Genomic DNA, 16224 nt, shown 5'->3' on the forward strand with positions numbered 1-16224 from the left:
CGGCGGCGGCGGCTCCCCCGGCGGCGCCTCACGCGCGGGAGCCTGCAGGGGGCGCGGCCGCCGCGCGCCGCCCCTTTTGTCCGCCGCGCGCCGCCGTCCTCCCGCCCCCCCCCGCCGGCTCCTCCCCGCAAGATGGCGGCGGGCGCGGGCGGCGCGCTGCGCCTGCGGCTGCTGTTCGACTACCCGCCGCCGGGCAGCCCGGGCTGCGCGCTGTGCTGGCTGCTGCTGGAGCCCGCGCACGTGCGCCGCGTCGCCGACCTGCTCAGCCTCATCCGCCAGCGCTTCGGCTTCAGCCGCCGCGCCCGCCTCAGCCTCTTCCTGGAGGGGGCGCTGCTGCCGCCCGCCGAGAGCGCGCGCCTCGTGCGCGACAACGACTCGCTGCGGTAGGGCCGGGGGCGCGGGGGGCGCGGGCCGCGCGGGGGTGACGCTCCGCTCCACTCCGCTCCGCTCCGCGCAGGGTGAAGCTGGACGAGGTGGAGGCCGAGGAGAGCGACGAGGAGAGCGGGCGCCGGCGGCGCAAGAGGAGCGACGAGCAGGAGGCGGCCGCGAGCGACGAGGAGACCCCCAAGAAGCGCAAGAAGAGGAAGAGGAAGGAGGAGAGCGGCGCCAAGGAGAGGCCGGCGGCGGGCGAGGAGGAGAGCGGCGCGGGCCGCCTCGGAAGGGCGAAGGGAGCGGCGCGCGAGCGGGCGTCGGGGCGGCCGGACGGGCAGCGCGCGAGGGCCGGCGCCAAGGCGGCCACGGCCAGGGAGCGCGACGGCTCCGGGAACGGCGACGCCAAGAGAGCGGCCGCGGGGAACGAGGCGCGCGGGGCTGCCGAGGCCTCCAGCGCGTCCTCCAGCAGCGACAGCAGCGAAGGAGACGCAAAGCACAACAAATCCTCCCATAAGCCTGCGGTGGCGACGCTTCCCAAGAGCAACTCCCAGGTTGCTGCAAATTCCAGTGTGAAAACGGGTGTTTCTAGTAAAGTCACTGTGAAGTCTAAAGCTGCACACTCCGCTAAGACTGCAGTTAGTAAAAAATCTAACCAGCCCCAGTCCTCTAGTTCTGATTCTGACTCAAGTGCAGAGGATGGCAAAGTAGCAACGGCACAAAACAGTGCCACAAAGAAAAAGCCACTACCTAATAACACAGCCCCTGTAAAAACCAGCACCCCAAAAGCCCCCAACACAAAGACCTCCTCTTCTGAGTCTGACAGTTCAGATTCAGAAACACTTGTTACTAAAAAGCCCAAAGCAAATGCTGGACCGAGTACTTCCATAGTAAGAAATGGTGATAAAAAGTCACCAGCTGGTGTTCAAAGAGCACTGCCCAGCCCCGTCCTCGGAAGGGGACGAGGAACAGGAGATGGGAACTTCTGGAAAGGATTGAGGGGCCGTGGGTTTCAAGGGGCAACGCGAGGCCGTGGCCGAGGAGACAACCAGGGCTTCTTCTATAACTACGACAGTGAAGGCCAGAAACAGAGGCAGTTAAATGAGACAGTGACAAACACTTCTGTCCTTGTGCAGGTGAGTGACTTAGTCACTTCTCTTTTGCTGCTTGAACTATACAAAAATGATGTAGAAGATGAGCATCATTAGAGGAACACAGAGAGATCAACAGGATAAAGGCTGATAGTTTCTTAAGGTAATCTCAGAGTGTTTCTGTTTAGCAGCCCAAGGAAGTGTTTATCGAGTAATTTTTAAATGATTAAATTATATTTCCTGTTAAAAAGCACTTAAATCTGTACCTTTCTCAGGATTTCTTAGCATTCGTATAGCACAAACATTGTTTTCTGTTCTTATTAATACCGTAGTTAAATCAGTGGGTTTACTGTTTCTTTCACAGAATCCGGTGGAGGTCCCCAAGAGAAACTATAGTGCATTACCTCTTCTAGCAGCCCCACCACAAGTGGGAGAAAGAATTGCCTTTAAGGTAAAGTACTTGCGGGATCTAGAATGTTAGGATGTTAGTGGGCTAAAAATCTTCATTTGGACCATTGCAAATTTTGCAGGGCGTGATACAGATAGCATAGTCCTGACAGCCAGAAACTTAACCAAAGAGTTTCAGCTTGCCTTGCTGTGGGACTGTTGTCCTCGAAATATAAGAATTAGGAATTCATGAAGTCCACTTTGTCCTAATTACTGTTTTTTTCAGTGTTCCAAATTTAAGTCACGCAGAAGCTAAAACTTCTTACTGTGTCTAATGTTTACACGCTTCTTTGAAAATTGTCCACACCTTTCTTACTGTCTCTCTCATCATTTCCCATACATTACCAACTCTTGCAGTTTCTGTTGTTGGCTTTGAAAGAAATTTGGTATTTCTCCCCCACAGAAGTAATGATATTCCAGTGCATAATAAATAAGCAAGGGAAGATGAAGTCACTGCAGCTAAGGAGACTGGAAACCGTTTCCCTGATCTCCTTTTCCAGGCTGACCTGACTGGCAGTCAGGGAGGCCTGGCTGGGACCGGGACCAGCAGCAGGATCCAGGCTCACAAGGGAGCCGTGTCTGAGTCTAGGTGCCATCATCAAAGATCTGGAGAAATTGTCACTTTTTTGTGTTTCTTTCAACAGCGCTTGGAACTAACTGAAAATTACAGTCCCGAAGTTTCAGACTATAAGGTATTCTTGTTCTTTATGTTTTCTTTCTTTCTCTTAAAAGGGCAGTGCTGTCATACACAAGAGAAAGCGTAAATGTTTTGAGGCTTTACAGTATTTTTCATCTCCTCGGTTGACTCTGCAGTCTGTTTGGTGCTGCAGTAACAATTTAAACTGTAAAAGACAAATTAATTGAAAAAAATTGAAAACTGTGTTTTTTTAATGCAAGTACTTCTACTGATGGTTACTGTTTTAAAGAGAGGACAAAAAATGGAGAGCCTTCATAGAAAAACCCAGTCGTGCTAAAGTCTTCAGCTGTTTGTTTGAAGTCAAAGCAAATTCTTGAAACTGGGTGCAAGTCATTTTAGTAGGTCTTCAGGTAACTTGGTTTCTGGCTAAGTAATGATGCTAGCTACAAGGATTGAGGGAATGAAAATCTTCCGGTTTATGGGGCTGTTAAGTGAAGATTGTTGAGCTCTAGTACTTTGCAGTTTTTTTGTTTTTGTAACAAAAATGTATTTACTCTAATTGTGCTTAAGTATAATAATGCTTGTAACAGTTAACCCATGCTGAAGTACACCATATCTGATTCTTTTCTTGTTCTATGAAGGAGGGGAAAATAATCAGTTGGAACGCTGATAAAAAACAGATAGAGCTTGAGATTCTTTCATCGCCCGCAGGCAAGTACGCATGCCTTAGAATGCTGAATGCCTCTTGTCACGTACGTCCCCTGGAAAATGATGGTTTGGAAACAAACTTCCTTTTTTTTCCAGGAATATTTCCAGTTTCCTCAGTTTCCTTTTCATTGTCTATCCTCCTCCCTCCCCGTCTGTTTGAATAAAGAAGATTTGACTAGTTTTCTTGAAGCTGTTCATATGTATTTGCAAAATTCAGTTTGTTTTTGTGAAGTCTGTGAAGCCAGTGTGTTCTTTGGATGTGGAACAGAGTCTTTACAGTGACAAAGCACACTTCAGAGACCTGAAATTATGCATGTATATACTGCAGCTGTCATTTAAACTAACACCAATAAATCATCATCCCTTGAGCATGAGCAAATTTATGTAGCAGATTGTTGATAAGCTTTTCTTCCATGCACTGAAGTGATATTAGGCAATTACGTTAATTTTGGTTTGTAATATTCAGTTCTGTCTCAGGATTTTTCTTTACCATTTTAAACATCATTGATTTTAATTATTATTATTTTAATTGATTATTTACCATTTTAAACAGTATAAGATTTGAACTCAAAAATAAATAGCAGTCCTAACCTGAATAAATTAGTAATGTAAGGGGTTGATTGCATGTTGTGTGTATGATAAAGCATAAAGCAGATACAAAGTAACACAGCTCAGGTGATTCTCCGAACCACTGGGACATGATTTATTGCAGCTATTTGGAATAATCACTAAAAATTGTGCTTGCTGAACTTTCTAGATATTGTGAAAATGTGTATTCTTTGGTTTGTGGTTAACTGGAGTATTTCTTGTTTTTTTTTTTTTCTTTTTTTTTTTTTTCTTCATGTTTAAGTGGCTAAAGAGCCAGGGAAGTTCGATCTGGTTTACCAGTCTGCAGATGGAGCCGAGCTGATAGAGTATGCTGTTCCGCAGGACACAAAGGTGTGTGGGGCTCTCATTTTAAAGTCTGTTGCAGTATTTCACACAGGTGATATATTCCCTGCTTTATGACACTGTTCATTTCAGTGAGATTTCTTTTATGGTGCATCTGACCAAAATACATAAAACTAAAAATAATTGCTCCTTTGTAGTGAGAGTGCATGTGATTAAAAGATAATAATCACATCTTCATAGAGTTCAAAAACCAGTCAGCAAACTATAAGTTTTTGTTTTGGCTAATAGATAACATGAGTATCAGGCTTATTTGATGTTCTGGGTAAGGAAAGACACTGGTAAGAAAACAATATGAGAGTTAAGAGTCATTGGGAAGATTCCGAAATGACAGAATCTGTGGTCTTTGTTTAGTAGCACTGTTGGTTAAGTCCAGGCAAAGCATGATGCAGAAGAAACTCCCATACACTTATGTAGCTTATACACAGTTTTTTTTTTTTTTTTTTCAGATAACTGAAAGTTGGGATGCATTGATAGAGCCAAGACTGATTGTTGAGCCTTCAGTTAATGGTTCGAGCCTTGAAAATGGAAAGATCTAAAATATGGACAAATGTAAATAACTTTATGGACTGTTTTGTGAAGTACTACCTTCTAGTTATGAAGACAGCAGATCCACTGGTGGATATTTTTAATAAATGGTTTTTAAATGAAAGTATGCCAACAAAAAATAATACTTTTTTTCCCCCACCCTTAGGATATTTTTTTTTATTTAATATAGGAATGCATTGTTTAATATACGGATTTTTTTAATAGAAGCTTAATAGCAGTTTCTATGACCTATGGCTCTGTTGCAAAACTGGAATGGTTTGCTCAAAGAGATAAGTAAGACTTTGTGATACTGTCAGTAGCTCCACTTTGTCTAGCCAAACTAGAGTAGTGTAACTGCAATACAGAGGTAACTTGCTGTGAGGATAATTAAAAACAGCATTAAAAATTAAATGAAAGTATTAGTGATAGGCATTTCTCTTTCTCCACAGCTACAGAGCACAATAAAATGCTGTGGACTTGGCAGCTATACAGAGGGTTCATTTAAACATGTCAAAAACAGAGTTATTGGTAAAAAGAGTTATTGACATTAAGCTTCTGTAATTCTGAGAGCTGATGCTTTGAATCTTTTCAGCAAACCCTTTTGCCCCTTCAGGGCTGAAGTGTCTGTCCTGACTCCCTTTTTTTTCTGAATACCAGAACAGGTTATCAGCTGGTGGCAGTGCCTGTCACTGACATCTTTGCCAACTGTTGGCATTGAGGTAGTACTTAGAACACTTAACTGTGAGCTACAGTACTTTGCCAATATGTAATCTTACGGTTTAAGATAATCCTTGTCCCAGATAGTTGAATCTAAAGCAGAAGATGTGAAAAAATATGGATACAAAGTCCTGAAAAACTGTACATTATGATTTAGTTAAAATATATGGCTAATACCTGGTTGTATTAAAGTATTACAGACCTTTGCATTATTCCTGTTAAAATGTCTTGTTCATGTGAGTAAAATTTAATTTCCATGCTGCATTTCTCTTTAGTTGCCATTATTTTATGTTAAAAATGATTTTAAAGTAATTGACAACTAGATTCATATATGGATGGATGTTCTTGCAAACTAGGCAAAAAATAAATACCAGACATTCCAGCACAATTGTGCTGAGACAGGATCAATAACCACCACCACCCCCAAAAAAAGTTACTTTCTAATTCTTTAAAAATTGCAAATATTAAATGCAGATATTTTGTAGCATTTTAGAGGAGGAGTTATCTCTTGCCCCTTTGCCTACAGTGTGTTTTGTCTATAGATTTACGTTCTCAAGTCCCTCGGGCTGCAAATATCAGATCATTGTTGAAAAAAAAATACCCCCGGAGAGGAAGTTTTGAAGCTGAAACTTTGAGTTGTATTTGTTCCGTGTTGCCAAGCTAGTGTGAAACTACAGTTTCAAGGCACAGCTTAACGAAGTCAAGCCAGTCGGTGCCAGGGGAGGCTGCCTGTCCTGCCTGTCACACAACTGTCCCGAGACAGAACCCGTGGGGACAGAACTGCCTCAAGTGCCAGCAGAGCCGCAGCAGCTCCGTGGCCGTGCTGGCCGCGGGTCCTGTCACAGCAATAAAATGTGACGCCTTAGGACACTTGTGGAGGGGTGTAAAGCAGCGTGGTGTGAAGGGGAATGCTGAAGGTAGTGGACTGCAGTGGAGCAACAGGTAGCGCAGTAGAGTGGGGTGACATGAAGTAACACACACAAAGCGGGTGTGCAAAACTGGCCCTGGTTGCAGCATCGGCCCAGAGAGCTCCTGGACTGCAAGTCTTTTAAGAACATACTGAATGCCACATCCATAGGAAAGTAGAGGTATTTGTAATTTTGATGGTGAAATTGCAATTGCCTATGGCATTTTGAATGTTAAATCTAAAGAGGACGTTAGAATGTCTGTCTGATGTTTGCTGCTGCTGATCAGGCTCTTGTTCAACTGCTAGGCTGGTTAGACCATTGCCACTCTGCTCCTTGTTGCTCTACTTCATCTATGCAGCCATGGAGAGCAGAGAGGACAGAGGAAGGGACCAAGAAAGCTGCAAGGACAGGACAGAAGAGGGTGCAAGAAGAATTATAAGAATCTGGAGTGGAAAAAAACAGTGAAAAGAAACAACACCTCAGCACTGTTACTCAGTCTTCAATGTCTCCCTTATAAATAGCTGTTATTCAGCAGTTAGTATGATAAAAATGGGTGAAAAACCTGAGGAAATACCTTCTGCTGAGCCAGTTTGTTTGTACACAGCACGGTAACTTTACAAATGCAAATGCTTTATAAATCTGCATCATCAGCAGTAGCTTTTTTGATGTTGAATCACCAGATTAAGCACAGCTCAAGGAAGCCCAGCCCAGGCTGTCAGCCCCGTGCACAGGGTTCACGGGGCAGCCGGTGAAGCGGCAGCGCTGGGAACCCAGCAGGGAGCCTGCGTCCAGAACAACAGAGGTTTGTTCTGTTCAGAAATCAGGCTGCGCAACTTGAGACCCTAAATCCTGCCAAAGCACCGCGGCTCCGGTCTGACGGTGACCCCGCAGCAGCAGGGATGTGACGCTGCTCCTGGGGCCCTGCAGGATGGTGGCTCCGGGGCAGGCGGCTTGGGCTGCTTCTCCAGAAGGTCCATGGCGTTAGCAAGCACAGCTGCAACAACTCCGTCACTGCTTCCGAGCCCCCCGTTCCACAAGCAGCCCCTGAGCCCGGCTTTAGCAACCCACGGCACTCTGCTTTCAAAGGTGAGCCCGCCGCTATCTGCTGCCTCGTGACTCCGGCGGAGGCGCAGGTGACCCTGGGCCCTGCACATCGCTCCGCTCCCCGCGCGGAGCTGCCTCCTCCTGCGGGGCTGGACTGGGACCGGGGCCAGCCCTGGGCCGGCCCCACGTGATTTCCCAGAAATTGCTGCCGCGAGCCGGAGTTTCGCTTCCCTTGCAGCAGTGTGAGGCAGCGGGATGGCGTCGCTGACCCAAGCCAGCTCTGAGCCGTCGCTGGTGGCGCTGGAGGACGAGCTGACCTGCTCCATCTGCCTCTGCCTCTTCAACAGCCCTGTGACGGTGCCCTGCGGACACAACTTCTGCGCCTCCTGCCTGGAGCTCACCTGGGCCGGGGCAGAGCAGGACTTCAGCTGCCCGCAATGCCGGAGCACGTTCGCGAGCCGCCCGCAGCTGCGCAAGAACACGGTGCTGTGCCGCGTGGTGCAGGAGCTCCAGGGCGGCCCGGCCAAGGCCGCGGCTGCGGCGCGGGGCTGCGGGGCTGCCGCCGTCCCCTGCGACAGCTGCCTGCAGGAGCTGGCCGCCAAGACCTGCCTCACCTGCATGGCCTCCTTCTGCGCCGAGCACCTGCGGCCGCACAAGGAGAGCCCGGCCTTCCGCGACCACCAGCTGTGCCCGCCGCTGCCCGACCTGCAGCAGCGCAAGTGCGCGAGCCACAACAAGCTGCTGGAGCTCTTCTGCAGGGAGCACGCGACCTGCATCTGCTCCACCTGCATCCTGAGCCACCGGCTGTGCCACACCACCCCGCTGCAGCAGGCCAGGGAGGAGGCCGAGGTGAGCCCGCGGGGAGGGGGTTTCCAGCACTGCTCAAGAGCGGGGGATAGACGGGAAAAGCACACTTGAAAAATCTAAACCGGAGGCACCAAGTTTAGGTCTGCCCATCCCTTCAGGCGATGGGTATGACTGAAGTGTGTAACCTTTGGGGTCCAACCTGGTTTTGCTCAGCAGCATTCTAAAGTAAAGGAATAGGTACATTTGTGATCAATAAAACTCTACAAATGAGAGGGGTAAGAGGTAGCCCAAAGTCCAGTCTACGATAAAGTTGACTCTCAGCACTGACAACGGCTGTGCTGATAAAAGTGTTTAGTCTCTATCAAGAGAGTGAGTCAACAGCCACAGGCCTTGGTATGTGCGGGTGCAGAGCCGGGGGAAGCGCTTGCTCCACCAGCTGCACGCAAACGGGAATGTTTGTGTGTCCTGGGAGGCTGAAGGAACGGCCTGCTTCGAATCTGTAGGACTTAATGCTTACAGCAGTTACTTAAAACCTATAAATTTGACTTTCACTCCCAAAACCATGACCTGACCACGAACGTCCATAACAGATCCATCACTGAAGTGTTCTCTCATCTCTCCTATCGCAGGCAGAGCTGAAGAAGAAGCTGACGCAGACCCAGAACCAGAGCAGAAGGGCTGCTCAGGCGGTGACCCTTGTGAAGGAAAACCAAAGCCACACTGCTGTGAGTGGCAGCTCCTTCTGTTCAAAGTGCTCTCTGGTGCCTGTGGGTGCTTGTAGCTTTGCGACGGTGGCTGCAGTATTCAGCTCGCATTGCTGGGAGGAGCCCCTGTGCCCCTAAATTTACACGGATGGTCTCTCCTTGAGCAGAATCCTTGCTCTCACTTGATGATTAGGGCTTTTGTATGTGATGACTTGTAGGGAGGCTAGACCTCACTTGTACCATCCTCTCTGAATTGAGTTGTGGAGGCCAAGAAACTGATGAGGTGTCAGGAGAGCATTTCCATGCTCCTTGGGGACACCCCTCAGAGGACCAGGAAGAACTCTGTGTCAAGCAGGGCTGTCTCAGGGCACATTCCTGGGGCAGAAGTAACTATTGTCATGCAAGTGGGTGTGTGGTCAAAGCTCCAGCGTGGCAGAACCTCCTCCCAATCTGCAGGTGATTTCTAACCCACTAGATGGCACAGCTTGCCTGGCTTCTGTCCAGGAGCCCCTGCGAAATAGGAATTTGGAGATGGAAAACTCTCTTTGCTTAGGAGTAGATGAGTTTGCCTTCCAAACTACACAGAAGTACTTAGCTCTTCTGTCACCTGCTCCAGGTAACTGAAGTCCATGCGTTCCTCAAAGACTTGGTTTTCTCTTGCAGTTGTGGTCGTACTTTGCCCACAGATTGTTCTTCTGAACAATCTTCTGTTCTTCTGAAATCTGTTTTTCTTGTCTGCTTCAGGAGGCAGCTTCCAGAAAAAGAGATTTGATCATAACTGAGTTTTCAGAAATTAAAGCTTTACTTGGAGAAGAAGAAAATCGACTCTTGAAAATAATTGGCGATGAAGAAAAAAGAGTTTGCAATAAGTTTGATTATGTTTTGGGTGTTCTGAGAAATAAGAATAAGGAAATGCAGTCCCTCAGTGATCAAATTGAGATGGCACTGACTGAACGTGACGACATTCTGTTTTTAAAGGTAACATGTTCCTTATATGTTAATCTGATACTTCATGTTCCTAGCATGCAGAGTCAGGAACAACTGCTGTGGCAATGTGTGCTGGACATGCTGTGGCAATCCCGCTGTCCAGACACTTTTAATCAACTGGTAATGCAGCTGTGTGCTCGAATTTTCTCTAAAATAACTTCAAAAATGTGTATGGATAAGTACACAAATATCAATGAAACAACAGTGGTCTGGCAATCTCTCCCCTGCAATTCAAACCAAACCCTCTACCTGCCACGAGTTAGACAACTCATCACCATGGCAGATCTATCTGAGCGCTCCGGATGTCACTGGGAAGTGAAGTATATTGGTTGCTGCAGAACTGTTGTCATGAGTCGTACCTGCAAGTAGCATTCACTCCTCTAAATCTGGGCCAAATGCACAAAACCAACCCCCCCGACATAACTTGACTGTATTTGCCTACTTCATCTACAGAAGGTGGTCTGCATGAGATCTTCCATTTCTCATTACAGAGAGCAGCTGCACTGCAACAAGTGACTACAAAAGATGTATTCACCCCCAAAATAGAAATGGACCAAAGCCTGATAGATCCTGCTTATCAGTCTGCCGTTAACATTAAAGAAACTGTGAAACTTGCAGTGACTCAGTCCTTGGACAAAAGCGCAGAAGGTATCGTATCATTATCAGAATTGGCATTTGTAGGACATGGATTTGAGGGGAGACATAAAAGTCTTTGAAGGGGCAGGATTATGGCTATCCAGTCTTAAATGGGCTGACAGTTCTTACTGGGTTAAGCAACATTTTCTTCAGGACTGGGGCATGGGTAACCTCTATGCAATTTCCATGTCTGCCAACAATCAGTTAAGTTTGAATCATACACCTGAAAAGCAGGACTGTCTTAGCTCTTGCATTACTGTTCCTGGTAATAAAAATCATAATGTAAAATATTATCATTGCAGCAAATACCCCTGTTAGACTTAAGTTTCCTGTAGCACCTTCCCTGAACAGAAACATTTATGGAAGAAAACCTGCTGGACCACGTAAGTACTAAGCAACATCACCCATTCCTAACTATGGTTTTGCTACTAAGCAATAATTAAAGGCATTACCCAAGCACTGCTGCTGATGCAGTGGTTCTCTGTGACGAGGACTTTGGCATGGAAAGGAGAGACCTTTTGTGCTTTCTGGCAGTAGATGTTTTTCTGAGCTGCACAGATCAGATGTGCATTAGCCTCTGGGCTCTCATAGTATTCCACTGCCCTTCTATCTGGCCATGCAGTGCAGTATTTCTGTTTCACTTATATTAAACATCTATCTTTGCTTGTTTAATGGATTTGCATGTAATAAATCCTACTTATAAGCTGTTCACATTTTTTTTTCCCTCAGAAGAGGCTGCCCAGAAAGAGAAAATCCAAAATCAGCCTCCAGTCATCTTGCCAGAACAGACAGCTACCAGTAAGTGATGAGCAGCAGCGCATGGCAACCTTACTCAAGTATCCTGCTGGCTAAATCCCGCTTGGAATCTAAGGCTAGAATGATGGAGATGGTCTTTGTGGCACATTATACTGGGTCTTTCAGGGCTGCTTTGGCCAGTTGCTGTGGTACTCCAGCCTGAATCTGAACATTCTTCCATTATTTATTTTTGAAATAAGGCCAAATATTAAGAAACACCTGTCACTTAACTGGTGAACAGAGATATTCTAGAGACGGACTAGACAAGGGGCTGTTCTGCATTGCAGGTGGTGAGAGGCCTTGTACGTGCCCTACAGCTGCACGAGACCTGCTGCTGGAAAGAGCAACAGGGTAGCCCACACGCCCCGAGGAACAGGCTCCTTGCCACTAGCCCTAGCACATCACAGCCTGGAGGAGAGAGGATTCTTGTATCTCCTTCCAGGCTTGTGAACTCAGGAAACAAAAAGCAAACAGGTTGGGTAACTTTTCAGGATGGATGAATTTGTACTTAGCTTCAACATGCTGGGCCCTCCGCCTTCTACTGCTGCAGCTTCAGAAAAGATAATGCTGATGGGTTGCTGCTGGCATTAAATCTATGCCTGCGGCCTTTCTCAGTGGAACTAACAATTGATTTTATTTTCTCAGAGGAGAAAAAGAAACCCGCTAAAGCTGGTAAGTTCAAACTTTTAAAATACTTATTCTAATTTTCATTGACTGCTCTTAAATTGCAAAGTCATCAGTGTTGGTGTATTAAGCAAATTTCAGCTGCTGCTTCTAAGAAAGCTCTTACTAGTCACAGTGAGAGTCATCATAGAGTCATAGAATGGTTAAGGCTGGAAGGGACCTCTAGGGATCATCCAGTCCAACCCCCCTGCACACGCAGGGTCACTAGAGCACGTGGCACAGGGCTGCGTCCAAGCGGGTTTGAAGATCTCCAGAGAAGGAGACTCCACAACCTCTCTGGGCAGCCTGTGCCAGTCCAGCACCGACAGAGGTTGCTCCCAGCACAGTACTTCAAAACTTGACAAGAGCGTGAGCAACCTAAGCTAATGGTGAAGTCAGCTGTGGTAGGAGCAGGAAGCTACAATAGACAACCTCAGGATGTAAAGTCCAACCTGTATGTTTCTATGATTCTGTGCTAAATGTGCAGTTTCTTCCCAAATAGTCAACTCTATCTCCTGTCTTCTACTCACACAGCACCAAAACCAGCAGCACCAAATGCTGCAGCTGCTGCTGCAACAAAACAGCTGATTGAGAGCTTTCTGAAGAAGCCCAGGGAGGAGCTTTTGCAGTGTAAGAAACTCAAAATTTCTCAACACAGGACTTCGTTGCACCAGTGTTATGTGACCTCGGTAGTTACTCGAGAAAGATACTTTTGTGGGGTTTAAGTAATTTACTTGGTAATCAAATAGCTTTTACAAGTCAAGGAGATTTTTTTTGGAAAAGGGAGCAGGTGGTTTAGCTTGTTAGGTAGTAGTTCTTTTGCTAGATGGATCAAATTCACCTTTAGTATTCTTGTATTTGTGAGAAGCCTTTCTAAGCAACGGCTTTGGGTTTCCTTTTGAATTCCTCAGCAGTTCTCTGACTGCATTACAGGAGCCTAGAAATATAGTTAAATTAATTGGACTTTCCTTGGAAATTAAATGTAGGCTCTTACACAAGCCCCTTGCATCACTGTGTACTTTTCAGTGCCAGATCAGCAATCCCCTTCTGCTGCAAACATTTATTGGGGTGGTGTAAGGAATCCTACAGTTAGGCAGGGAAGAAGAAAACTTGCTCGTGTCGTTTGCCTGCTCTGTAACACAGAGCATGGAAACAAGTGCCTCTGCAGACCCAGGTAATGGGAAGCGTTGCTCTTCAGTCCCTTCAGCTGCTGCGTGTCCTTGCAGATGCCGCTAGCATCACCCTGGATTACAACACGGCTCACAACCAAGTGGTTCTGTCTGACGACTACACCAAGATGTCTGTGTCCGAAACCCCCCTGAATTACAGCGACCACCCGCAGCGCTTCACCTATTGCTCCCAAGTGCTGGGGTTCCAGTGCTTCAAGAGAGGCATCCACTACTGGGAGGTGGATCTGCAGCACAGCAACTTCTGCGGCATCGGCGTCTGCTACGGGAGCATGAAGCGGCAGGGCCCGGAGAGCCGCCTGGGCCGGAACAGCTGCTCCTGGTGCATCGAGTGGTTCAGTAACAAGATTTCAGCCTGGCACGACGACGTTGAGAAGTGCCTACCCAACACAAAGGCCAGCCGCATCGGCGTGCTGCTGCACTGCGACCAAGGCTTCGTGATCTTCCTGGCCGTTGGGGAAAAGCACAACTTGATCTACAAGTACAAAACCCAGTTCACCGAAGCGCTGTATCCTGCCTTCTGGGTCTTCTCCAGCGGCACTGTTCTCTCCCTGTGTCAGCTGAAACCCTAACTTCCCTTATCTTATCTTAGCTTGGTGGGCTGGGGTGTTTACACAAATAGTCATTCCTGCAGCAGCTCATCTCTGTAGTTGTAACGTGCCTTGAATTCAAGGAGAACTAGTGATTTGCTGGGTACATATGTAAAACTTCTCCATTTCAGTTCTGGGAGGAAGAAGGAAAAAGAGACTTTTATCCCTAACTTCTAGCTTCCCAGCTGAGTGCTGAATGAAGAAAAGAGGATTTTTTGCAATATTGTAAAGGTAGAAAAAAAGGCTACTTGGTTGTGTTCATGACTTTTTTCCCCTCCTATCTTTAGCAAGCTTTTAATTTAATTGCAACTGGGAGGGGAATTTCAAGTCCAAAATATTTTTAACACATACAAGATAGCTCTTTTTAATAGCAATTTTAAAAGAATAAATTTGAAATAATTGAAAGAAAAATCATACTGTGCAGAATGCTGCTATTCCTACCACACAGTCTTAGTTTGAGCAGCCTCAAAGATCCTTTGAGAGAGAAAAATGATCAACTCTTTTAGGCATTTTTCTTTAGTTTGAACTGTTACAATGGTGATTTAAAGTGCTGATGACAATTTTTAAGATAAAAGTGTTTGCAAAGACCTTGATTATCCATCTGAAAGCAAAGTTACGATGACATTCAATGGCTTCAGTAGCTATCTTGACTTCTGCAGTTCCACATAGAAGACTTCCAGAAGTCATTTTCTGTTCTAGATGTATTGCACAGCAAGCAACAACCCCTTTGGAAAGAAATAGGAGGAATCTCTTGAGAAATTTAGGGTCCAGGCTTTGAGGTGGGTCTGTGTTACCTTATATTTTTCTCCATCCTCAGACTGTTTTGCATAGTCAGGATTTGAAATATAAGTGTTCTCAATATGTAACCAAGAACTGCAGAGAACTATTGAAATCAGTAACTTCAGGTCTTACAACATTAAACTATAAAAGCCAATACGACAAATCTCATCAGAACAGAAATGCAGAGCCAAAGGATTTGAAATTGTATCACCAGGAACTCAGAGTACGGGAGCACATAGAAGTGTCCTGAGGAAGGCGTCCTGCAGAGCTCTGTGCTCACACTCTCCTTGGGATGAAGCATTTTATCCTGTTCTAAACCAGAATACACTTCACATCTTCACCGCAAAGGCTCTTCAGCATGTCTTTGTATGGAGGAGTTCAGGGAGCGTATTTTGGGCTTGCACAGGAGCGTAAGTGTTTTATTCACTCAAAGCAGGGTGTCCTGTCATAAAGCTTTTTCTCTTTATGAAGCAGGATGTTCTCTGCAGGTTTATCTTCCGTTGCTCAGGACACAGAGAGCAGGTTTCCTGCATTCTGGCCACGCTCCCGGCGCTGCAGTTTCAAGGCTCTGCAGCCAGCGTGCTCGGGGGGCAGAGGATGCTGTTTGCTCTGTGCACGACACAGGCAGGCAGCCAAGGGCTCTTCTGAAACGTGCAGGGATGGAGCACGCAGGAGAACACACATCTGCCCCCGCTAGGATGGATTTTGACCTCTGGTGTTCTTTACCTGGGTTTATGGCATGTGTGCAGAAGTCTTCACGACGTGCCCAGGATTTTGTACTAGTTATTCTCTACTTCTTAGTAAAAGCTTTAAAACAATCAGTAGGCAATCGAGGTATTTGGATCTCATACTTATTGGGCCTGTATCTTGTTCATGCCTCTAGATGTATCCCACTAGTTCTTCTTCCTTGGACTGGCACATAATGGGGAAGCTGAAAGAGGAACTTACTGGGCTTTGATCAGCAAGACCCTTGGCATACTTTGTGAAATAAAATGCAAGGCTACTAGCAGCAGTTTGAAGTATTAGAATGAATATTTTGAAAAGAACCTTTTGTGATAACACAGTCAGATGAACTGCTTCAATTCTTCTGGCCAAGAAGAGATTTTTAATTGCAGTTGGACCTAAAAAGGGTGCAATGGTTGTCTTTGGATCAGTTGCACCATATAAAGGGAGCCAACTTTCCAAAGTACAGTCAGTACTAAAACTATCAAACTAGGCAAAATACCTGGAAAGGTGAGGAAGGAAGATGTGAAACTGTTTTTAGGAGCCAGCAGTGAATGCAAAGCTTCACTCGGCTTTTGTCCTGTCTGTGGAGTAGACAGAGAGGAAAGACCAGGGCCAGAAGCCAGACAAGGAGCAGGACAAAGCCACAGTGGCCATACCTGGGAGAGGAAATTCCTGGTGAGAGCGGAGTTGTGGCAATGTGGAGATCCTGAGGCGGTAGAGCTTGTCCAACAAGCAGTACAGCTGGATTCCTTCCCATGGCCGACTCCCAGGATCTCCGCTTCATTGTCCAGGAGCTCCGAGTAATCCCACCCCGAGGCCTCCCTTCCCACGTGTTTGGCTTCAAGAACGTTCACGCGGGAGAGGCGCTGGAAATGTCCTTGCCTTGTGTTAGTGCGGGTTGCTCCGGCGTCTCTTTCTCTCTGTAAACTCCCATTTGATCAAATGCTCTGCC

The 16224-nt window shown here is 46.6% G+C and overlaps 2 protein-coding genes across 3 annotated transcripts; both read left to right on the forward strand.

The window, feature by feature from the left end:
- Window positions 1–131: 131 nt before the first annotated feature.
- On the forward strand, window positions 132–4852 carry COIL (coilin). 2 transcript variants are annotated; one of them, XM_088538047.1, is made up of 7 exons: window positions 132–383; window positions 458–1505; window positions 1825–1911; window positions 2552–2599; window positions 3186–3255; window positions 4103–4191; window positions 4650–4852. In XM_088538047.1, exons 1-7 carry the CDS (start codon window positions 133–135, stop codon window positions 4737–4739), a joined length of 1683 nt encoding a protein of 560 aa, XP_088394173.1. In that variant the 5' UTR covers window position 132; the 3' UTR covers window positions 4740–4852. The 2 variants fall into 2 exon arrangements, with proteins under 2 accessions (XP_088394173.1, XP_088394181.1); XM_088538055.1 differs by lacking the exon at window positions 4650–4852 and having other exon boundaries at window positions 3186–3259.
- Window positions 4853–7652: 2800 nt separating this feature from the next.
- On the forward strand, window positions 7653–13843 carry TRIM25 (tripartite motif containing 25). Its single transcript, XM_088537391.1, has 8 exons — window positions 7653–8246; window positions 8834–8929; window positions 9653–9886; window positions 10387–10543; window positions 11261–11329; window positions 11942–11998; window positions 12524–12619; window positions 13216–13843. Exons 1-8 carry the CDS (start codon window positions 7653–7655, stop codon window positions 13746–13748), a joined length of 1836 nt encoding a protein of 611 aa, XP_088393517.1. The 3' UTR covers window positions 13749–13843.
- Window positions 13844–16224: the final 2381 nt, after the last annotated feature.

This window comes from Tinamus guttatus, unplaced genomic scaffold (assembly GCF_059628265.1).
Source record: "Tinamus guttatus ecotype Peru unplaced genomic scaffold, ASM5962826v1 Tinamus_guttatus_pri_ptg000045l, whole genome shotgun sequence".
Taxonomy (NCBI): Eukaryota; Metazoa; Chordata; class Aves; order Tinamiformes; family Tinamidae; genus Tinamus; species Tinamus guttatus.

What these genes read in the sequence shown, in the direction of transcription:
- TRIM25 (XM_088537391.1), top strand. Translation starts at nt 7,653, where the DNA reads ATGGCGTCGCTGACCCAAGCCAGCTCTGAGCCGTCGCTGGTGGCGCTG. An exon ending in AAAACCAAAGCCACACTGCT is followed by an intron (nt 8,930 to 9,652) that starts GTGAGTGGCAGC and finishes TGTCTGCTTCAG; the next exon opens with GAGGCAGCTTCCAGAAAAAG. An exon ending in CAGGGAGGAGCTTTTGCAGT is followed by an intron (nt 12,620 to 13,215) that starts GTAAGAAACTCA and finishes GTGTCCTTGCAG; the next exon opens with ATGCCGCTAGCATCACCCTG.
- COIL (XM_088538047.1), top strand. Translation starts at nt 133, where the DNA reads ATGGCGGCGGGCGCGGGCGGCGCGCTGCGCCTGCGGCTGCTGTTCGAC. An exon ending in GAGAAAGAATTGCCTTTAAG is followed by an intron (nt 1,912 to 2,551) that starts GTAAAGTACTTG and finishes TTCTTTCAACAG; the next exon opens with CGCTTGGAACTAACTGAAAA. An exon ending in CTGTTCCGCAGGACACAAAG is followed by an intron (nt 4,192 to 4,649) that starts GTGTGTGGGGCT and finishes TTTTTTTTTCAG; the next exon opens with ATAACTGAAAGTTGGGATGC.